This window comes from Sabethes cyaneus, chromosome 2 (assembly GCF_943734655.1).
Source record: "Sabethes cyaneus chromosome 2, idSabCyanKW18_F2, whole genome shotgun sequence".
NCBI lineage: Eukaryota > Metazoa > Arthropoda > Insecta > Diptera > Culicidae > Sabethes > Sabethes cyaneus.
The window spans coordinates 51,363,917-51,389,423 of NC_071354.1; the positions used below are offsets into that span (position 1 = coordinate 51,363,917).

The 25,507-nt window shown below is 39.0% G+C and overlaps 1 protein-coding gene across 1 annotated transcript in view; it reads right to left on the minus strand.

The window, feature by feature from the left end:
• Positions 1 to 1,414: 1,414 nt before the first annotated feature.
• LOC128735414 (uncharacterized) overlaps positions 1,415 to 25,507 on the minus strand; it is a 34,061-nt gene continuing 9,968 nt past the window's right edge. The window contains exon 3 of the mRNA XM_053829901.1: positions 1,415 to 1,662. Coding sequence (XP_053685876.1) covers positions 1,415 to 1,662 — 248 coding nt within the window. The remainder of the gene's footprint in view (positions 1,663 to 25,507) is intronic.

Consider the following 25,507-nt stretch of genomic DNA (forward strand, 5'->3'; position numbering starts at 1 on the left):
TTATAAAGACCGCTATAAAATTGCCTTCCAACCAAGTGGCCCACTCTTTAGACGGTTTTATAAACTCTTTAAGAATTAGGTTATAAGTTCCAGTAAGCGTATCACGTTTAGCTGAAAGCTGCAATGAAGCCATTGCCATTGTCATAATTTAATAAAGCTTTTCACTTTTCGCTTGAGAACATGTATCCGTGAGCAGCACAGTTAAAGTTTTACTAACAGATCATCCTGATCGATTTGGTTTATAGCGACTATAATTCAAAATATCCGATAGAAAAAATAATAAATTTTCTGCAGTCTCCGCAGTTGTGCAGCATATGCGCATTAAATTTTATCGTTCATATTTGTATGATAGGCGGATAAAATCAAAGCACGGTATGATCGGCGGATAAAATTAATTATCAATTTTGTGAGTTTTTTTTGTATGTTCCGCCATAACTCCAGAACGTCTTAACCGTTCTCCACCAAACTTGGTACATGTTTCTTGACATAAGGAAATCAGCACCTCGGTGGTTGACAAAAGGGGGACGATTGAAAAAATGCTCCACATTAGATTCGGTCAATTATTGGCCGTTCCACCCTTTGTTGTTGTTGTTGCTGATAAAGTGGCCAAACCGATTATAATTAATCATAGTTTAAAGCTAAACGAAATCGCTCATTAGAAAAACATACTAAGGGAGATAACACGACTGCTGCCTAATTCTTAAAAAGAAAGTTCCGGTTGAAACATTGAAGTGATTTGACAGTATGATAAAGCTTTTTTACCATTAGGTGGACTAAATCGTGCTTTTATCATGATTAAAGACTTGCATGTACGTGCTTAATTGTCATCGTTAGACAATGCAAGATTAGTAGCCAGATTTTTTAAATTTCAGGCTTCAGTTGAAGGTTAAAAGCAGGTCGTCATCATTATTATATGAATTTAGAAGAAGTGCAGTAATAAATCTTATTATGCAATGACAGTTTGTTATTCTTTGTTTATTACCCTTTGATTTTTCCTAGCATTATATAAATTTATTATGAAAAATCGATCTATTATGTCATAGATTCATAAAGGATGCTATTAGCACTGACTTGATCAAGACCATTCACAAGTTGAACTCGTAAGTCCATTGAGTAAAATAATAAAACCATTTCCCACCATAAATTTTATAATGATAGATACGGGTTTGCCTGCTCTATTAGCAAAGGGAAGTACCAATTCAATAACAAGTCTAAGTAGCGCCGATAAAATATGTACCATGCTAATCTAGCAAGGTTCGATCTAAATTCCTATAGCTACCACCAATTCTGGGAAAAGATAACGATCCTCTTATCAATACTCATTTCCAACCGGAAAGAAGCATTTCCATAGTAAAATGATTCGGTAAAAAGTAAGCTCACCTGCTGAGGAGATTTTGTACATCATTGTTTTGACTCATCGTCCCTGCATATCTACTGAATGCACAACGTAAGCTCTTTGGGAGAGGCCTTTGATCACGTAAGCGGACACGTAACCACCGTCCGTCGTCGTCAACGATTCAAGGTTCTTATCAGCCGAATTAATACATCCAGATAGCAGACGCCACAAGTCGCGATACCCGGAGGTAACGTCATTAGCAAAAAGGAAAAGCGACACATCGGTACCCACATAAAGCGGTACCGTTCGTTCCCACAGAGTTCCACCTGTGCGTAAGCCCAGCGTGAGAAAAACTATCGTTAGGCGGGTCAATTCAAACCCATAAAATCTCTCCGGTTCCTCGCGTATTGTAAATTGATCGAAAACGATGTCAACTTTTCCTTTCGATTGATTGATGGCTCAACAAATGCCGGAGCATTGATGGTGGCTATCGTCGTCGTATGATGCAGATTAAGAGTTGAGCATCCTTGCTGTGTGACAACATACCACGTTCGGTATCGTCGCTAAGGGTGAGGCTCTTAAGATTGTTATCTGATTGTGCAAGCCATCACCTTTTGTTATTAGACAAATTCATAAAAAAGAGAGTTTCTTTGTACATATATGCATTTATTTGTCGAATGTTCCTTTAACGATCATTTAATAGTGTTCAAATCAAAGTTATTTCCAGTTTGCTCTATGAAGCAATCGTTCGAATTATATCTTGCCCTCAATCGAAGGACGTAAATCTTTCTACGAATGCGACAATCGTTTTAGCTTTATTACCTACACCTCCTATTCCCACCTGTCACATTAAGAAAATTAGCTCCCTTCAATCAATTTATCCTAATTGCACTTACTACCCACGGTTTTCTACGACGGTGTCCCTTCACCTCTACTCGAAATGATTGGAGACAATTTTCTGCTTCCTCTTCCAAACAATATTCAATCGATTCTTTCAGTGAAGTACCATGAATAACAACTCGAAGAAGTGTTTTTTTTTCGCCTCTTACTCTGTAGGTTAATAGCTACTTGAACAATTTGCAGGCAGGGGTACTACGGGTACGGGTGTAGTGCAGTACGGCACTGTGCCATAAAGTACTAGGCCTCTGCAAGTGGGCGAAACTACTGACCAAATTGTGTTTTAATGAGTGTCAATCATAGCTACACGCGGCACGGGCTGCTTATGCGCAGAGGAGTGCATTTACGAGTTTAATTTACAGTCCAACGTAAACACGTAATAGTCCGTTGTCCGGATGGCGTCTGTCCATTGGGCTAGGAAAGTGTTTTCTTTGAATGTCTTCTACCTTGTTAAGAGCCGTCCGATTGCCAAATTAATAATCCCGCGAACGCAGGAATTCGTAATTTTGTTCTGACCATCGAATCTGAAATGGTGAAATATAAAGAAGTCGAGTTAAAATAAATGTATTAAAGTCAATATATTTTGACATTATATGATAAACATAAACTGACAACTTGATTTTATGCAGTGGCGGATGTGCAGAGAAAATAAATTGTAAAAAATCAGAGGGGTTGTGTACAAGACACGACCGCATATATTGGTGACGCAGGACTACGTAAGTCTCTTTTTAGTGATAGCAGCATGTATCCATGCTTGTAATCATTCGTTTCTTCATGTGCACATGCTATATGCAACATTCATACATGCTACATACGTTGTATGCAACATTTATCAAAGAGTCAAAAGAATTATTTCAATGTGCATGTAGAAACAATTTAACAAAATCAAGAACACAAACTATTGCTTTCCTGCTACCTTACTGAAATTAAAGATTGTTTTGCCTTTCTACTATATAAATATATAGTATAAAGGTATAGAAATCACTTGGAAAACCGGAAATGGAAAGAAGGTCCTGCGGGCCGAATGTTATATACCATTCGACTCAGTTTCGAAAACTGAGCATTTTCTGTGTGTGTGTATGTATGTGTGTGTGTGTGTGTGTGTGTGTGTGTGTGTGTGTATGTGTGTGTGTGTGTGTGTATGTGACGCTTTTAATCTCACTCACTTTTCTCGGAGATGGCTGGACCGATTTTAATGTTCTTAGTGTCAAATGAAAGGTCTAGGTGTCCCATTGGTCGCTATTGAATTTCATACTGATCGGACTTTTAGTTCAAAAGTTATGTATAAAAATACGAAAAATATGGGACTTCATTATTTCATAGGTCTCTTAACCGATTTGAACAAAATTGATTGCATATGAAAGAAGAGCCTTGCAAACCCTTAACTTCCAAATTTCATGACGATTGGACTTGTAGTTTAAAAGTTACATAAAGAAATGTGAAAAAATAGTAATTAAAACATATTTATGTAACATATAAGCATTAATTTAATGAAAAACATCACACATTTTATGATTATTTGAAAATTACTGCTGAGATCTATCAAACGAAACCAAGTTATTTAAAATCGGACGGTTCATTCAAAAGTTATTCAAACTTTAACACTTAAGCACCGTATATTAAACCGTTAAAACGTGTGAAATCAAAACATATCAATCAAATGTTGATTGTATTCAATGTGTGTGATGTATGTGATGTATGTATGTATATATGTATGTATGTATGTATGTATGTATGTATGTATGTATGTATGTATGTATGTATGTATGTATGTATGTATGTATGTATGTATGTATGTATGTGATGACAATTTGCAATTTTAAAATTTGCAATGAAATTCAAGAAAAGTGAGAAACATGTCAATTGTCTTAAGTTTTTGAAGCCTCTTAGTGGAATACGAACTCTGAAATTAAAGAAAAGAAAAAACTTTTACCGACTAAATTCCACTATTTAATATTTATTCGCGACAGATACGTATACGCTTTGAAATAAGACACTGATGAAGCCTGCACGTCGTAGGTGAACTACGTATCTGTTGCAAATAAATATTAAATAGTGGGATTCAATCGAAAAGTTTTTTCTTTTCTTTGATTTCAGATTTCAATTGTCATTTTCTTCACTTGCTGTTACTCACAATTGTACAAGAAAAGCAAAAAGCGAAGAAAAGCAGTTTATTTAAGCATGTAGGTATAGGGGTGTATAGAATCAAAAATACTAGTGAGTTGATTTTTCCAAATAAATTTGTACAAATTTCAAACAAGTTCTGCGCATCAATAGATGCTCTTTTCAATCAATAGATACTAGAGCTTAGAAATGTTATATGAAAAATAGGAAGTAAACGTTGCACGGTAGAAATTTTGTAAGATTTGTTTTCGATAGTGATATTTTAAAGGACAGATGTCATGTTTTAATAAATAAATCAAAAAAAGACAAGCACTGGGAATCATATCGATCGTATTTCCCATTCTCAAGCATGTTTATGGCGCAGCTTTGGCACTATTTTTCGACCTCATCTTGTTTTCCTAACCCTCTAACATTGTAAAAACGATGCGATCAAGCTAATGACTATCTTTTCATGAAAGTACATTCAAAAGAAGCTTAAGTTTTGATTTTCATGCAAAAATAATTATCTGAAGGAGCGCTAGCTAAGAAATAGTTCCATTTCTCGTTTTCATATCTAATGCTCTATTCAGTATTTTTTTTTTAATTCAGATATATTGCAAAATTGAAGCCAAGCAAACCAATAGTAAAATTTTGAGATCAATCATTTTGTTGTAGATATCCTTTTTCTTCAAAAGCGAAATATAATAATAATTTTTCTGAACTCTTGTTTTTCAAAGATGCTAACTTTCGAATGCATGGTATTAATATCAAAATATCAAAAAATCTGCTATGAACAAATACTTCATATTGTCAATTCAAAACAAGTTTCGTATGTGGCTCTGAAGCCCGAAAGTTAAGGCCGTCTGTAGACCCGTTAGAGGGTTAATTTCTAATTTTCTATACATATCCATTCAAGTCTGTAAAAATTATCTTTTGTGTTTACATTATTTTTCTTTAAATATTATAAAACTAAATAAGGGGTTCATCAAGTAACATAAATGACGCTTACATGTATTTACGCACCCAAGGAAAGAAAATATAATTCTACACAATACGTTGTGAATTTTACTGGCAAATAAGTATTTTGAGGAATACGGAACGGATATTTAAAAATATAGTCTAATATAACATCTATACATCTACAATTAAGTTCCTGAGAAATTAAATAATGATTATTGTGGCAGTAGAAAGGCTAGGTCACGCCGCTAGGTGGATTAATTCGGGTTTTATTACCTATGGTTGACCACGTCGAAGGGATTTTATCAATTCAATGCTATTTTATCAACAGCACAACTTTTCACTACACTTCTAATGAACCGGCAAGCATGCGTATTCATACAGAGTCATATTATAACCGAACACTACAGTTGTAGCACATTTTTCCAACACAGATAAAGAATCGCAGTAAAGAATTTGCGATATGTTGGGACAACGAACTTGTGTCATTTTTTCTGGCACACTTCCCTAACACAGACATCAGACCCACCAAACCCCAATCCCAATCAAACCCCAAACCCACATATATCAAATTGGTATAGGTTTAGATCATCCTAAAGAATCTTCCAACCAACCACGAAACGAGAATTCTGGTAAAACATAGGTTCATCATTTTCAATTTTTCAATAGTTCAACAACAAGAATCCATACTTTTCTCCATTTGGGCCAATTCTTAGAAGATTTTCCAATCGATTAGTGTAAGAATATTGAAAATCGATCGGAAAACCACTGAACTATTAGCGCTCAAAACTTATCATTTTTCGTGACGCTCGCATTTTTCGATTTTTTGGAATGACACCCTATCTCAAAACTTGCCACAAGACGTAGTCCTACGTCAAAAATATTTTTATATTGACGTAATCTTTTAAGAATTGGCCCAAATGAAGGAAAGTATGGATTCTTGATGTTGAACTATTGAAAAATTGAAAATAATGAACCTATGTTTTACCAGAATTCTCGCTTCGTGATTGATTGTTGGAAATGACGTCTTCAAAGTAGAAACACGTTTTCACACTTCGACTTATAATTCAGTCAATTTTCAATAGATTTCCAAGATATTTACACCAATTGATCGGAAAATCGATTGAAAATATTGAAAATACAGAAAACTATTGATTTTCAATGCGCGTCACTGAAAAATTGAATTATTTTCATATTTTTGCCTTCCCACTTCAGTGCTTCCCTAGCACGGATGATAGAAATATATACTATATAAGCTATGGGTTAAGCTTCCTTATGATTGTATTTAATTTACACCCTATAGAATTCGATCGAAAATTGTTGAGCTTCAGCAGTTGCTGCTTCCCACGGATAAGGCAAGGAAGACATGCAAATTCACCAAGCGAGGTGTTGGAACTGGTGCACTCGTTTTGTTGCCGTAAAGGAATATCTGGCTGCTGAAGTTCTGGAATTGGCAGGAAATATGCTGCTCGCGACAACAAAACGATCAGAATTATTGTCACTTGCAGATGGCCATCAGAAACAACGAAGAGTTGAACAAATTGCTGTTCTGTGTCACCACTGCTCAGAGAAGTGTCTTTCCGAATATCCAGACTGTTTTGTTACTGCCCAAGAAGACTGAAAAGAAGGCTTAAATTTCCAACATATCACGTCGATAAAATGTTCTTTTAAGCACAAAACATAATATTCATGAAGATTTGAGGAATTTTCGCTCACTGATTTTAATTCTATTTAATTTAGATTGATTTAATTTGATTGTTCGCATCTTATCACATAATTTTAACCGATCACCTCAGTTCGCTTATTGCTGCTGGTTGAGTTGGCTGTCTCGGAATGTACCAAAGCAGCCTATAAATATTCCAGCTTCAAGTAAATGTATTCGATCAAGCATCAAAATGCATAAAACCATAGGTTTAATAAAATGAAATAGTTTTAGTAACATCTTTTGCATCTTTATATAAGAATTTGTTCGTTCTTCGAAGAACGGTTTTTGGTAATTGATGAAACCTAAGAAACTTGGAACTTTGGGCTTTTCACTCGGTTTTCTTTAGCAACACAAATTTATCCATCACCAATGCTACAGTAATAATACGTAGTGTAATTTTTCTTTGGCAGCAAAAGGCGAACGGCTCACTGGTAACTTTGCTCTTTTATTCAGACTAAAATTGAAATGTTCCAGTTTGTTTCACGTAGATGATAGAATGAAGGACCATGAAAAATAGGTGTGGCCGATTCTTGTCGCTTGCTCTGGTACATAACACGTGGTAAGCCGGCGAACAGCATTATTCAAACGCTAGCTGAGCTATTGCCAACATCGTTTGTCAGGGCAAACGAAAGTCACGCTATACTCGTGCACGTTTGCAGTGTGTGTGCAGTGCAGTGTGTTGGAGCTGGAGCACTAGTTTCGCTGCCGTGAAGAAATATCTGGCTGCTGAAGTTCTGGAATTGGCAGGAAATATGCTGCACGCGTCAACAAAATGACCAGAATTATCGTCACTTGCAGCTGGCCATCCGCAACAACGAAGAGTTGAACAAATTTCTGTCCGGTGTCACCATTGCTCAGAGAAGTGTCTTTCCGAACATCCAGAGTGTTTTGTTGCTGCCCAAGAAGACGGAAAAGAAGGCTTAAATTTTCAACATATCACGTCGAAAAACCGTTCTTTTAAGGGGAAACCGAAAATGGCTCAAAGATGGCTGGATAAATGCCTACCGTTCGATGCATGTATTGTTTTGTGCCTAAAAATGTATATGTATTGGCAGAGCACGTAATCAGTGTTCCTAGTGCTGTTAGAATTTCCTAAACCTTGTCATTCCATTTATCGACCCGGTATATATCAACAAACGCTCAACAAAACGTAATTACTAATGGAAAATAAATTCAATGGATCATATAGCTCATTACGTGTTCAAAAAACGTATAATCTGGAATTGGTTAATAGATATTTGGTTGCGCACATATTTCGATGCACTAGCGCTTTCCGAAAAAACAGCACCACGGTCTCAAAGTTTCGCCACATCAATGAGCTTTTAAAGAGCTTTCTGCTTTTGCCGCATTGATAAGCTTAAAGAATGTAAACAAACTAACAGCTGACCAGCAATCAAAAACTCGCCTTCAATGCAAACGGATTAATTAGCCATTCTATTGAATGCATAGGATCAATAGGATTGCTGCTGCAAATCTTGGATGAATTGGAATGTCTTGATAAAGAAAATAAACCATATTTCGGGATGTTCGTAGTCGGTGCGGTTGGCTGCGGATAAACTGTGTTTATGTTTGCAAGCTCTGCCATTTGACATATATTACCAATTGACTGAAGTTTTTGGAGCGTCTTAGTAGAATACGAAACCTAAAAATAAAAAATAAGAAAACTTATCCAATTTAATTCTACTATGTGTATTTTATTCAATGACAGATACGTATTTTGCCTACGACTTGCAGGCTTCCTCAGTGTCTGTTTTCGAACTGTTTTCGAGTTCGAAAACAGACACTGAGGAAGCCTGCAAGTCGTAGGCAAAATACGTATCTGTCATTGAATAAAATACACATAGTAGAATTAAATTGGATAAGTTTTCTTATTTTCTTATTTTTAGGTATATTACCAATACCAATGCAACATTCAAATAAACGTTTAGGTTTTTAACGAACACATGAGATGTACAGTACAGTGTGTGTCGCTCTAACACAATAACGTTAGCCACTTTCAGTAATTGATGAAACCTAGAAAACTTGGAACTTAGGGCTTTTCACTCGATACGTAGCGCAATTTTTCTTTAGCAGCAAAAGGCGAACGGCTCACTAGTAACTTTGCTCTTTTGTTGAGACTGAAATTGAAACGCTCTATTTTATTTTACGTACATGATAGAATGAAGGACCATGAAAAATAGGTGTGGCCGATTCTTGTCGCTTGCTCTGGTACATAACACGAGGAAAGCCGGCGAACAGCGTTATTCAAACGCTAGCTGAGCTACTGCCAACATACTGCCAAGTCACGCTCGACTCGTGCACTTTTGCAGTGTGTGTGCAGTGCAGTGTGTTGAAGCTGGAGCACTGGTTTCGCTGCCGTCATGAAATATCTGGCTGCTGAAGTTCTGGAATTGGCCGGAAATATGCTGCACGCACCAGAAGCATCCCACTTGGAGTGGTATTTTATCATGATTCAGGACCATACACGAACGGCTTCGTTGATCGAATAGCTGCTGAAGCTTTCCGGCTGGTCGGTTGCAACAAGCCGTGCCTGGTTAGCGATTATCGGTACTCCAATTTACCGAACAGAGAATTACGTTAAGTGCGTTAGTGTAAGTTTATTGCAAGCTGCAGTTATGTTAATCAAACAATCGGTCCTTTCAAGGGCCACACAACGATTGAAGAGTTTATTATATTTTCTTGCCCAGTTAGCGAGGCAATGAGGGAAAAGTTGAATTTTTGCCATTGAGGACGGCCAACAAACGACGGAAATAAGTTTTCTGGTCACAGGCGATATTTTCTGCGACTTCCAAAACGTCTGCAGGTTGTAAATGCTTTATCAGTGTTCTTTTGTAAGCCGCAGAAAAGTTGCGCAAAATTTTCAACTTTTTGAAAACTCGCGCGTACCGTCTACCGATTACCAGAAGAAAAGCACTATTCAACGTAGAAACATATCGTACAAATTTATTTACTGTTTGGCTTAGTTACTAACTTGGTTTCGTTTTATTAAAATAGATTCAATTAATTCATGGATATAACTCCAAAATCGGTTGAGGATTGAATGTATACAATGTTTCTACTTTGATAAACGTTACGGATGTAGCTTGTATACATGAAGAATCTTATATTTTTTTAAAACGATGGTTCTACAATTGATGAAGGGACGGTAGGGGAAAGAAAATGAAAATTTTTGGTGAAGGAGGGGAAGAGCGGAAAGGAAGAGGGGGGAATTGGTAGCTATGCTTGACAAGTAGTCATTTTGACTCCTACCTTTTGTCCTAGACATAATGAGAAGAATCTTATTATTACATACACGGATACATCCTGCTACCGCTACAAAGAGACTTACGTGGTCCTACGTCACCTATGCGGTCGTGTCTTGTGCACAACCCCTCTGATTTTTTATCTTCCCGTAAATGCCTATAACTTAATTATTTTTCAAGCAACCAGTTTACCATTTTGCAGAAATATACCTTATTCATAGACCTTTGCAACGATGTATTTAGATTTCCGAAATCCCTTTTGAAACGAAAGTTATGGGCGAATGCCAAAAGATGACAGAACGGAGAGAACGTTGAGAAGCACGTAAGTTTAGTAGAGATAGAATGTTCTGTTAATGAATTTCTCCATTCAGCACCTTAGAAATAAATACAGTTTGCTGAATTTTCCTATGACGTTCTATGGTGTCAAGACCGATTAGGCGACGCCGTTCAGCATACGGAGGCAGATTCAAAGGATCACGCCGACAAAACGAACGAATCGCTTCTACCCTCGTTCAATTCTCAAATTCCAAGCTAGTTGATAGGGAATCAGGATCAAATACGTGTTTTCCAATAGTGGTCGTACTAAAGAGTAGTATAAGTCCTTTAAACAGTATGGATCTTTAAAATCTCGTCCAGTTCTCGAGTCAAAACCGACCTGGCAAGTTGCTTTAGAAATTAAGCTTGGCATCGAGAATAACACCAAGATCGTTGCCATGTTCAACCCTTTTGATCATAAATTTGGTATTCGAATATAATTGGGCTAACAATGCGATGAAATGTCATGGTCTGACACTTTGCAGTACCAACGATCAATCAATTTTCGCGGCGTTTACGAAAATATTCAACAACTTTTGACAATTTTGAATTGACCATACAGCTGAGTACAATTTCAGATCGTTCATGTACATCATCTTACATTCGCTTCCCAGAAGTAATGCTACATTAAAATACAACGAAAAAGCAAAGGATTTACATTGCTGCTTTTTGGTACGTCCCGGATTTGTTAGTGAATGGTGAGGAAAGGTAGGAATTGAGCTGTACGCGTACGCGTTCGATAGCATAGGGTAGATGCTCCAGTAATGGAGGGATTATGCCAGGGGAAAGTACTTAAAGACTATTAGAATGCTCAATTTACCAGTTTTCGAATGACCTATATGATAACTAGGTTGACCCGACGTGACTAGCCACGATACTTTGGTATTCTTGAAAGTTGTATTACGATTTACAATTCAATAGCGCGTATTAAAATTGATTAGTGAAAAATTGGCAACCTTCTATTAATTAAAACACGTGTAAACTACAAACGAAGCAAACGGGGTTTAGATAAAAGGGCAAAAATCTACAAATTGTAAAGAACGTGCTGCTCGAGGGAGAACATTTTGAAAAAGTACTCAAGTCTAGAACCGATGCAAAATTTAAAATCAGTCCCGCCTGAACTATGATTGCAGAAAATATTGATTGCATTATACCGGGCAGACGCTTGCTATCTAATTCGCTACCCCTGGTTGGACCACAACTATAAAAACATTCTTCGTTTTAGTAAACCGGACAAACTTTTGGATTAGTTATTGGCCTGAAATCGCACCAGTACAATACAAAATCCTTGGATATTTCAGATCTCAACGGCTTTTTTGCGGCCCAGTCTCATAAAAAATTAGAATACTTTTGAAACACTTAAAGAAAATATCTAATGCTACTTCTACTAAATTCTTAAAGTTAGAACCTAAATATTTATGTCACTTTATATTGAGATATTTCAGGTCACGTTCGTAAATCAATTTAACAACAAAATCAGGGAACAATACGTTCCACATAAATAAACCATGGTTTTGTCACTTGGTACAATGTGACTTAATACCAACCATGTGTCCTTGATAAAACACCAGACTATGTAACTACTACCATTCTCGTAAGGAACTCCGGAAGAAGTAAATGTAGATACTCGGATTTTTTTCTCGGCTTTATCAGTCTCTTTTGAGACTGATGAAGCCGAGAAAAAAATCCGAGAATTAAATCCCAACAGTCGACAAACATACAATAAATGTAGATATAAAAATAATCAACGGGATATGCGTTTTCGCGCTTTATATTGATTATGCGCTACCTTGGCAGCTTGATTAAATCGTTGGCTATCCTTATTGCCACGTGCCAAATCCATTGTTTAGATTGCTCCATCAATCTCAAACGGTTGACTTTTGCTTCAAAAATTTGTTTTAAAATCAAATGTTTTTATTCAAGCGCAGGACTTGTTGAAATCAGTTTCGCATTATGGGGCAGCTTATTAAATTGCCTATTTCACCCACCCACCCACTGAAATCATTGTTACCTTCACAACGCGTGTGGAGTCCAGAATTATTTTTATTCAACTGCTTGCTTGGATCTAACGTTACAGTCAGACACAAGGAAACTATATATAGTAATAATAAAATACAGTGCACCATAATGTTGGCTTTAAATACATATCAAAATATACCATTCTGTTGGTTAATATATCTAAAATATTGCTTTTCTGACATTAGTTTGTGCTCCTAAAGTAGTGGTAATGTTCCTCTAATAGTGGATAATTTCCCTATAATAGTGGAATTTTATTTACCGCCCTTAGTAACACTTGCAGTGAGCATGGCAGCAGGTGGATAACAAAGTAGGCTTGTTAAAATGCTATGGTTTGTTACGAATTTCTTAAGTAATTGCACCGAATTGGTCTACTCAAAAGGAATTTGTAATTTTCGCACCAATATTCGAAATTTTAACTATGTATCTTAGCTAAAACTGTTAACAAACACATATTTAGCAATAGAAAATTGATATTCTATCGAAATTATTCTAAAATCCGCCAAAATTATGAAATGTTTCGAGTTTCCACTATTACTGGTACACCCACAATCACTGGTACATCTACCCACGAATAGTTTGCACAACGTTGAGTGGCATAGTTACGCCGTGTTTCTAATGTATTGTCAGTCACCATTTTTGAAAACCGGAAATATATAAGACTCTTTTCAAATGCAATGCAAATGCAGGAATCCCATCCAGTCCCGCGGAAAAAGAAGTTGCGTAGAAGTATCAATTATGCGATAATTCAAAGTCTTTAAAGTTTAGCATCAAAAAAAATTTTTTTTTTCTGAAATCCTGATGTTACGTACTTTCCCTTTTGATGATTTATAATGTACTTTAAGCGAATAAAAACCATGGGTTTCGTACATTGAAAATACACTTTGGGCAAATAATCAATTGATTGCGTGCTGTCGATTAATTTTTACTTTACCTCTATTAATTTTAACCTTCTCCAGCGCTTATGTGATGAACTATTCGGACATTCTTTGTCATGTATCCTTCGCCTCAAAAACCGTGACTAATCGTTCGGAATTCCTGGATATATTTCACAAGCTGCGATGACATGCGCGTGATCGAACCGTTCCACATTCAACATACTTGCACTCATTCGCGGATGCTTAATCAGGCTTTTACCACCCCATTAAGGAATCGACCCTCCCCCCCACTGCTGCCCTGGTACAGGTACAGGGGAAGAGCGCTGTTTACGGACACGGTACCGGTGCTTAAGCGGCACCACCAACCGAATACCGGTTCTGTGACCCAGACCAAGAAGAGGTCCATCGAAACTACTAATAGTGCCACTATGGTGGCATAGGCAAAACAACGCACGCGGGGCTTCGGTTGGTTGGCAGTGGCAATGGAAGGTCTCGTCTTGCCAGCGAGCGTAAAACAGGACATGAATCACGTAATCGGTTCAGCTTCGTACGGCGCGATGCAGTGGCCCCGGTCGGTGGTACGGTGCGGTGCCGGTGACTGCTGGCACTGAAACGCTGTCGTGCGCATCTCGGACTTGTATCAACACGGTTATAACCATTATATAAAAGATCGACCCAGATCCGGCGTGAAAATATGCCGCGTGATGTTAATTTCTTGTGCGTTTCTTGGCGGTCGCTGGTTTTTTTTCTCTCTCTCTTTTCTTACATGGAGCATTACCTGGCCTTTCGTCGTCGTCATCGCATCATCGTCGTCGCGATCGTGGTTTTCCCTCTCCTGTCTTTTCCCTTTTCTTGCTGTTCATAATGACTGGCCGAATTCGCGATTCGAGTGTATTAAATGCGGCTGCGGCTGTGGGTGATTCGACGAGAGGGTGGCCAGGAGAAATGAAAACTTATACGTTTAACCTTGAGGAAAGTAGAGAAAAGGAAACACGAGATAACTGCGATGAAGTCTTTGATTGAACCACGAACGCTCGTCAGATGATGGCGGAAGCTGGATGGGAAAGAAAAGTGAAGTTAATGCTTCATAATAGTTGCGCTATTTTGTAATTAGACGAATGCTGAACGAATTACGTGCAACCATATGACGTCACGTGTAACGATAGCTATTTAATGGTTGACGTTTAAACTTGAAGGTATTATGCCCTGCGAGTCTACAGCTGGTTTTTGGTATATTGTTGAGGTCTATCATTAGTTTCTCATTTACCAAAAATCAACTAAAATAAATGTAAACAATTTGGGGACTTATGCAGTTGCCAACAAAGTAAATTTGAGTGTTCATAACCAGGGGACTCCACACGATGTTTTCAGTGTGAAGAAGAGCGAACAATTCCTGGAGTATTATTACTTCAAATCAAGAAATTAGTGGATTTGAAACATGATTTCAAAATGTTATTGTTGTGTAATACAAAAACAGTTCACAAACCGAGCAAAAACGTGAGAATGAACAAAAAACCTCTGTCCTTTGCAGTTTACTTCAATTCGTATTGTGCTAATGGAGTTTTAGTTAAAATCTTTGCTGGCACCAGCACAATAAACTGTTTCTTTTTGCATCGTAAACCGCTAACCGGTCAAGGTGTGACAATAATACACTGTGAATGAAATCCAAACGTTCGTTAGAGACGGACGGTTCGTCGGTTTGGCTGCCCATAGCAACACATCGCCACACCGCTGGAAATGGATTTACCGGGTGGCGGCGTCGGCGGCGGTGGCATCAATAACTACAACCGGAATGGGACACCACTTTCGTTTTCACTTCACACCCGACACTCACTCGGTGTGGCTTGAAACCCTGATTGGCCGTTTGCATTTCGGGTATAAACAAAACGCGCACACACACTCGGAGGTATGCTGACGCGTGACACACGCTGCCGCAGAACGACAACAAAGGTTGACGCGGTTGATAAAGAGAAACCCCGCCCGACCGTGTCCACTACCTACCCACGGGAAGCTTTTTGGAGTTTCGTTTTGTTTTGTTTATCGATACCGGCCCATATCGCGAAAGTGAAATTCAAATTTTACTGCTCATTGGATAATGGCGCTGTGCCCTAAAGAGGAAACTACGCTTTTTCTGCTTAAGTCCTGTGTGGCTTATGGTTGAGATTCGGCTGAACGATATGTGAAATCCTCATCTGAATATAAAGCGAGGAAGATAGCTCGTTGGCGACCCAACAGAGGACAATCTGCTTGTTTTTGATCCGCGCTTAAAAGGGGTGTATCAAAAGCTTGATCAGAGATGATTTGATAACCTATGTAGGCAGCATTTATATTTAGACTAAATATATTGGGAACCATTCCATGGACTGTTTTTCCCAGATGATTACTCATATGAATTAAACCAATAAGAAAAACATCGCACATGCAAAAATACAGAGAATGGTATAAATTTCAGGATCATATTATTCCAACGATCTGACATCAACCAGACTGTTGCTCAGAGGAGTGAGTGGTGCAAAACATTCGTATTTATTAATTATGTTTTGATTGTGCGTTCGTGAAATGCATTTCATTGCATTTCGTTTGACTGGCTCTTCAACAAAACGGTTACCAACCGGGACGGTCGAACAGTTGTCTTCATTAAAAGTCAGTCTTCTGGGGTTTTGAGAAGTACTAAGTGCTTGGTTAGCCCTGCATTCGGTTGATGAAACTTTCTTTGTAGGGGGAGAGGGATTAAGACGAACACCTTGAGGGTAACATTCGATAACTACTAAAATATAGCTTATGATGGCAATTTCTATACTAACCAAAGCATCAATTTAGGCTTGATATGACCGCAACATCTACTAGTAAGCTTCCCAAATTGATACTTTCTTTATCATCAAAAACATTACCTTTAAATCAGAATTTCCACAATTACGATTAACCAATGTTTAATTTATCCACGCATCTACAATTGACTTTAAGGAAGAAAAATTAAATCAACATTTTAGTGATTAAAATAAAATTGAATAATCTGAAAATTTTGAATTTGGTTTTGGAAATTTATTAAAATGTTTTGAACTGCACATAGTTAACAATTTCTCGATTTCGGTGCATTATACCGACTTCCTATGAGCAATTCCCGTTGAAACGGTGCGTCTACTGACACGAGGTCCTCAAATATTGGAACTTTTGTACTGGATTGGTTGGAAATGGTTTAAAAATGAAAAGTGCACTTTTGATACCTCGAAACAGTGGAACTTTCGTTAGCGAAAAAAATCAATGAATGATCCGTATATCATATTTTTTCTCAGCTTTCCAGCTTCAAATTAAAATCGGTAAGTGTGCTTATCTAATCTAATCTCACACTAACGCGGTCAATTCTTGAAAGAATCCTGGCCAATTGCGCAGCATGTACCGCAGAGATAATTCCAAGGATCCAAGTGGAACCAGAAGTAATACCTAATTCCATTAATCTCTTTAAAATCTAGGGGAATTAAAAAGGCGTGGACTTCCCATAACAAACGCTTGCCATATAGATAATGTTTTATTTACAGTCGTTGGGAGTATCTTTGCCATTAAAGGTTAAGTAATACTCCGGGCCTTCAAAGATGAGTTAATGATTGGCCAAAGACATAGCGCCTTATTTCGCTCTCTGAAAATAGATTAGTCTACCAAAAACATTGGTTTAAATAATATTACATTTGAGAACAAAGTCGTGTGGTTCAATAGTGGCCTAAAATTACAGTTTTAAGGTTAGGAACTGAAAACCAGACGACTCCACACCATCTAGTTTGGCTACTCAATTATACAAATTGAAGTATTCCAAGGTATGGTCATGTGGAAGCGCTACCCAAGTAACTAGTAAGCATTAAACACTAGTCCTTCGACAACATTGTATAAGCATGCAGAACTATGATTAAAAGCTTATTTTTTCTTTATACACTTCTGTAGAACTCACATAATGCTAAAAAGGCGAAATAGCGGGTTATTAAAATGCTACGCCACAAGCATTCAATAAACATTATCAGTGTTTGTTTGAGGCTTAATCGAAACGTCATTTTGTCTACATTATCGACGTGTCGAAAAAGTATCGACGGCATATCGTTTGCTTGTTATGGAAAATAAAAATAGTGTCGGTCGGGATTTAAAAAACTAAAAAAGAAAGCGATTTTTTTTGCTGCATCTCAAGGGGAGCAAGATAAACAGGAAACATTTTTTGAAATGCTGAATAATATTACCACCTAGAGAGGGCTCGAACCGGGAGTTAGTCATGCAACCTCATTCGTTTCCTTGCACCTTTGCTATCTAAACCATAGCGGATGTGATTGAGTGAGTTGAAATTAGTCGTATTTAAATCTTGGTGAATCTTCCCTCTCATACCATAGTTACTTGTCCTGCATTACCAATAGGGTAGAAAAGACGGCATTCGTTAGGTGGAAGAGGGCACAAATAGTGGCCGTAGAATAGCAAAATAAGAAGTCAAGTACAAGTCGTTTATCAACACTTACGGCGCATATTAATGCAATTGACTAAATGCATTATATAGTGACGTTATATGCGCATATAGTGCTTTCTTTAATGCTGATTTACGTTAATGCTTCTATGCATCAACAATGTTAATATACGTTTTATAAGCATTAAGATTGCTAATATACAAAAGTTTGGCATCAGGGATGCAGAATTATTTCCAATATACGGTTTTGGATTAATGCTTATGGTTACTTGGGTAGGTAGGGGCTTGGCCGCCAAAAAAAATTTACTGCATGTGAAAGCCCTTTTCTTCTCTTATACAGAACAATGCCATTTGTTAGTTGTTTTATTTCTAATTCAGGAAATATCACCTGAATTTGAGAAAAAATGTTCATTTGAATCGATGAACATCCCTCATGAACATGAACATACATTCGCCTGCCTCGCCGATAATGCATCCATTAGTTTTGAATTTTATGACGCACATAACCTTATTGTGAACATCAGAATTCGTTCTAAAATTGAATATTGAACATTGAGTGTGGCCGATTTAGTGGGAATAGGATGCCTCGGGGACGCCGGAAAGTATTTAAAATAATAACACCATGAAAAGAGAATAGTTTAAAGTAGTGTTAGTTGCTTTAGAAGCAGCAGCAGGTGTTATTTCGCAGTTTGCGTTGCACACGATATTCGTATATTCAGCGGTGCTATGAAGCGTGAATGTATGTGGCTTATAAGTTACTAGCTGACCCGACAAACTTCGTATTGCCACAAATTAACCTGTGTTGTACATAAATCATGAATCTCGGATGATCTTTGTCACAATCTCGAGTTTTGCAAGCCCCCCAGTGGGCGGCGCTTCCGACGGCGGGTCACCGGCAACACACGCGACCGTCTCGTCCTGAATGATCTAGTGTTACTATAGATAGTTTTTGTGGTCTTGTTATTGATTAATGTTTTATGGAAGAGTCTCGAATTTCTCGAGTTGGATTAGTTTTTGAGTTTCGCAAAAATTTCTGTTTTATTTGTATGAGAGTCCATATCTCCCTACCACAGGGGTGAGAGGTCTCTAACTATCATAAAATAAATTCAAGACTCAAAAATCTCCTACATGCTAAACTTGGTTCCATTTGCTTGATTAGTACTCAAATTATTGTATATTTGTATTTGATTTGTATGGGAGCTCACCCTCTTAAAAGGGGAAGGGGTCGTAATACACCACAGAAAAAAATTCTGCCATCTAAAATTTGGTTCCGTTTGCTTGATTAGTTCTAAAGTTATGAGGAAATTTGTATTTCGTTTGTATGGGAGCCCCCCCCCCCCTCCTAAAAAGGTAAGAAGTCCTAAGTCATCATGGAAAAAATGGTTGCCTCCAAAAACACCCACATGCCAAATATGGTTCCATTTGCTTGATTAGTTCTCGAATTATGAGGAAATTTGTATTTCATTTGTGTAGAAGCCCCCCCCCCCCTCTTGAAGTGTGGAGGGATCCTAATTCACCATAGGAAATAGTTTTGCCTCCAAAAACCTTCTCATGCCGAATTTGGTTCTATTTGCTTGATTAGTTCTCGAGTTATGAGGAAATTTGTATTTCATTTGTATAGGACCCCCCTCCTAAAGTGGGGAGGGGTCCCAATTCATCATTGAAAACAAATTTGTCTCCAAAAACCATTGGCGGAACTAGAGGGGGGCCCCCTAGAAAAATTGACTTGGCTGTCCAATAAAACGGTCGAAAAAAAATTCTGGGGCTATAGCCCCCCCTAGAAATGAGCGCTAGTTCCGCCAATGCCAAAAACACACACATGTCAAATTTGGTTCAATTCGCTTTATTAGTTCTCGAGTCATGAGGAAATTTGTATGGAAGCCCCCCCTCTTAAAGGGGAGAGGAGTTATAATTCCCCTTATAAAGAGGGAGGGGTCTCAAATTACCCTAAGATAAATTCTTGTCACCGAAAACACCCACATGCCAAATTTGGTTCTATTTGCTTGATTAGTTCTCGAGTTATGAGGAAATTTGTATTTCGTTTGTATAGGAGTCCCCCCTCCTAAAGTGGGGAGAGGTTCTTATTCATCACAGAAAAAATTCTTGCCTCCAAAAACACCTACATGCCAAATTTGGTTCCATTTGCTGGATTAGCTCTCGAGTTATGAGGAAATTTGTATTTCGTTTGTATAGGAGCCCCCCCCCTCCTAAAGTGGGGAGGGGTCCCAATTCATCATAGAAAAAAATTTTGTCTCCAAAACACACACATGCCAAATTTGGTTCCATTTGCTTGATTAGTTCTCGAGTTATGAGGAAATTGGTATTTCATTTGTACAGGAGCCCCCCCCCCCCTTTTAAAGTGTGGAGGGGTCCTAATTCAACATAGAAAATTTTCTTGCCCTCGAAAACCGTCACATGCCAAATTTGGTTTCATTTGCTTGATTAGTTCTCGAGTTATGAGGAAATTTTTATGGAAGCCCCCCTCTTAAAGGGGAGAGGAGTTATAATTCCCCTTATAAAGAGGGGAGGGGTCTCAAATTACCCTAGAATATATTCTTGTTACCGAAAACACCCACATGCCAAATTTGGTTCTATTTGCTTGATTAGTTTTCGAGTTATGCAGAAATTTGTGTTCCATTTGTATGGGAGCCCCCCGCTCTTAGTGGGGGGAGGGGTCTCTAACCATCACTAAAACCTTTCCTGGCCCCAAAAACCTATACATGCAAATTTTCACGCCGATTGGTTCAGTAGTTTTCGATTCTATAAGGAACATAGGACAGACAGACAGACAGACAGACAGACAGACAGACAGACAGACAGACAGACAGACAGACAGACAGACAGACAGACAGACAGACAGACAGACAGACAGACAGACAGACAGACAGACAGACAGACAGACAGACAGACAGACAGACAGACAGACAGACAGACAGACAGACAGACAGACAGACAGACAGACAGACAGACAGACAGACAGACAGACAGACAGACAGACAGACAGACAGACAGACAGACAGACAGACAGACAGACAGACAGACAGACAGACAGACAGACAGACAGACAGACAGACAGACAGACAGACAGACAGACAGACAGACAGACAGACAGACAGACAGACAGACAGACAGACAGACAGACAGACAGACAGACAGACAGACAGACAGACAGACAGACAGACAGACAGACAGACAGACAGACAGACAGACAGACAGACAGACAGACAGACAGACAGACAGACAGACAGACAGACAGACAGACAGACAGACAGACAGACAGACAGACAGACAGACAGACAGACAGACAGACAGACAGACAGACAGACAGACAGACAGACAGACAGACAGACAGACAGACAGACAGACAGACAGACAGACAGACAGACAGACAGACAGACAGACAGACAGACAGACAGACAGACAGACAGACAGACAGACAGACAGACAGACAGACAGACAGACAGACAGACAGACAGACAGACAGACAGACAGACAGACAGACAGACAGACAGACAGACAGACAGACAGACAGACAGACAGACAGACAGACAGACAGACAGACAGACAGACAGACAGACAGACAGACAGACAGACAGACAGACAGACAGACAGACAGACAGACAGACAGACAGACAGACAGACAGACAGACAGACAGACAGACAGACAGACAGACAGACAGACAGACAGACAGACAGACAGACAGACAGACAGACAGACAGACAGACAGACAGACAGACAGACAGACAGACAGACAGACAGACAGACAGACAGACAGACAGACAGACAGACAGACAGACAGACAGACAGACAGACAGACAGACAGACAGACAGACAGACAGACAGACAGACAGACAGACAGACAGACAGACAGACAGACAGACAGACAGACAGACAGACAGACAGACAGACAGACAGACAGACAGACAGACAGACAGACAGACAGACAGACAGACAGACAGACAGACAGACAGACAGACAGACAGACAGACAGACAGACAGACAGACAGACAGACAGACAGACAGACAGACAGACAGACAGACAGACAGACAGACAGACAGACAGACAGACAGACAGACAGACAGACAGACAGACAGACAGACAGACAGACAGACAGACAGACAGACAGACAGACAGACAGACAGACAGACAGACAGACAGACAGACAGACAGACAGACAGACAGACAGACAGACAGACAGACAGACAGACAGACAGACAGACAGACAGACAGACAGACAGACAGACAGACAGACAGACAGACAGACAGACAGACAGACAGACAGACAGACAGACAGACAGACAGACAGACAGACAGACAGACAGACAGACAGACAGACAGACAGACAGACAGACAGACAGACAGACAGACAGACAGACAGACAGACAGACAGACAGACAGACAGACAGACAGACAGACAGACAGACAGACAGACAGACAGACAGACAGACAGACAGACAGACAGACAGACAGACAGACAGACAGACAGACAGACAGACAGACAGACAGACAGACAGACAGACAGACAGACAGACAGACAGACAGACAGACAGACAGACAGACAGACAGACAGACAGACAGACAGACAGACAGACAGACAGACAGACAGACAGACAGACAGACAGACAGACAGACAGACAGACAGACAGACAGACAGACAGACAGACAGACAGACAGACAGACAGACAGACAGACAGACAGACAGACAGACAGACAGACAGACAGACAGACAGACAGACAGACAGACAGACAGACAGACAGACAGACAGACAGACAGACAGACAGACAGACAGACAGACAGACAGACAGACAGACAGACAGACAGACAGACAGACAGACAGACAGACAGACAGACAGACAGACAGACAGACAGACAGACAGACAGACAGACAGACAGACAGACAGACAGACAGACAGACAGACAGACAGACAGACAGACAGACAGACAGACAGACAGACAGACAGACAGACAGACAGACAGACAGACAGACAGACAGACAGACAGACAGACAGACAGACAGACAGACAGACAGACAGACAGACAGACAGACAGACAGACAGACAGACAGACAGACAGACAGACAGACAGACAGACAGACAGACAGACAGACAGACAGACAGACAGACAGACAGACAGACAGACAGACAGACAGACAGACAGACAGACAGACAGACAGACAGACAGACAGACAGACAGACAGACAGACAGACAGACAGACAGACAGACAGACAGACAGACAGACAGACAGACAGACAGACAGACAGACAGACAGACAGACAGACAGACAGACAGACAGACAGACAGACAGACAGACAGACAGACAGACAGACAGACAGACAGACAGACAGACAGACAGACAGACAGACAGACAGACAGACAGACAGACAGACAGACAGACAGACAGACAGACAGACAGACAGACAGACAGACAGACAGACAGACAGACAGACAGACAGACAGACAGACAGACAGACAGACAGACAGACAGACAGACAGACAGACAGACAGACAGACAGACAGACAGACAGACAGACAGACAGACAGACAGACAGACAGACAGACAGACAGACAGACAGACAGACAGACAGACAGACAGACAGACAGACAGACAGACAGACAGACAGACAGACAGACAGACAGACAGACAGACAGACAGACAGACAGACAGACAGACAGACAGACAGACAGACAGACAGACAGACAGACAGAAATCCTTCTTTATAGGTATAGATAGGCGAATTGAACCATTCGCTTCTCTGTTTTTTTCATGATAAAACCACTTGCCGATACTCGCTGTATATGTTCATTTTGGGAATTTCTCAAACTCTGCACAGGATACAGATCTTAAGGTGAAACGGTACTGAATCCGACATGGCCAGACATCCTATATCCTATATCCTCACAAGGACGCCATTTTTCCGGTCATGTTGGGATTCAGTACCGTATCACCTTTAGGTTTGCTAAAAATTTAACTTTTTTTGAAACTATCAAGCCCCTGCCGAACGAAGGGTTTGATGTTTTGAGGTATTAAAAGTGTACGCGCCTTTTTTCATCATTTTCAGCCAATCAAGTACTAATTTCTTTTGCATGGTGCCATTCAATATGTATTTGGAGCGAGCCGTACATCATAAATATAACAACGAAAAACTGGGAAAAAATGACGAAAAAACGAAAGAAATGATGAAACTGCCAAAAGACAAATTGATGATAGAAAAAACGACGAAACGGACTACAAAAAATCTTCGGAAAAAAAATTGCAGGCATCAAATTACGACGAACAGTTGACGAAATTACGATGTAAATATGACGAAAAGACGATAAAAAAAGTCTGCAACAAGAACAACAAAAAATAAGGCCATTACAAATATTTAATAAAGTTTTTGTCCTTCTGGTGTTTGGCTACCGAAGGGGGGGCGGTCTGAAAAAAAAGAGATTTTTATAATCGAGCAAAAAAATATTGATTTTAGGCATTTTTACTTTAAGTTTAAACGTGAAAACCAAATCTATTCTTGCTTTTAACATATACGTTAGGCCATTACAAATATTTTATAAAGTTTTTGTCCTTCCGGTGTTCGGCCACTGAAGGGGGGGGGGGGGGCGAAAAAAAAATAAAGTGAATTTTTTATTCGAGCAAAAAAAACATGGATTTTAAGAATTTTTATTTAAAGTTTAAACGTGAAAACCGCATCTATTCTTGCTTATAATATATACGTTATTATTTTCTATGCAAAAATATACGAAAAAAGACAAAAACGAAGGAAAATTTTTTTGGACGATTTTCGGAAATTCCTTTGTTTGAATTTCCATTTCAGTTTCGTGCTAGAAGCGTTAATTCAACTCTGAGACTCATTTTTCGAGTTTTTCAGACTGTAGAGCCCACAGACAATTGATTTTATAAAATGAAATTTGACTCATATCCTACAAATTATTTTTTTGCCCCCCCCCCACGATTTTTCAAGCCAATGTCCAAGGGGGGGGGGGGGGGTGACAAAAACTTAGAATTGTTTGCAATGGTCTAATATAAAGTCGTATGAAAAGCTTCAAAAAGGTGACAAAACATGCTAAAAAGACGACGAAACGATGTTGAACATGCAATGGAAGAACAACACAGAGGCAGTAAAAAAAAACAAATCAAAGAGAGTTTTTTAATCAAGCAAAAAAAAATTAAGATTTTTAGGAATTCTTGCTTGAAGTTTAATCGTGAAACCTTAAACCCTTTATTCTTGCTTTTGATATATACGTCGTTATTTTCTATGCAAAAACCTTCCAAAATAAAGTCGTGATCGGAAAACTCCCGGTTTTGCCGGTTTTCGGAAGCTACATTATTTGTACTTGCATTTTTGTTTCGTTCTAGAAGCGTTAACACTCCGTACACTTTTTTTAGAGTTCTTTAGGCTGTAAAACCCACAGATAATTGATTTTATTCAAAAAAAATTTACTCAAGTTTAAGAAAATTTTTTTGCCCGCCGATTTCTAGAGCCAATTTTGAAGGGCGGGGGACAAAAACTTCAAAAATAATTTGCAATGGCCTAATTATGTCATCAGGCTAACTTCAGGCTAAAGCAACTCTTAATTGAATAACATGATGAATTCTCAAAACGGTCAACTATCATATAATGCAAT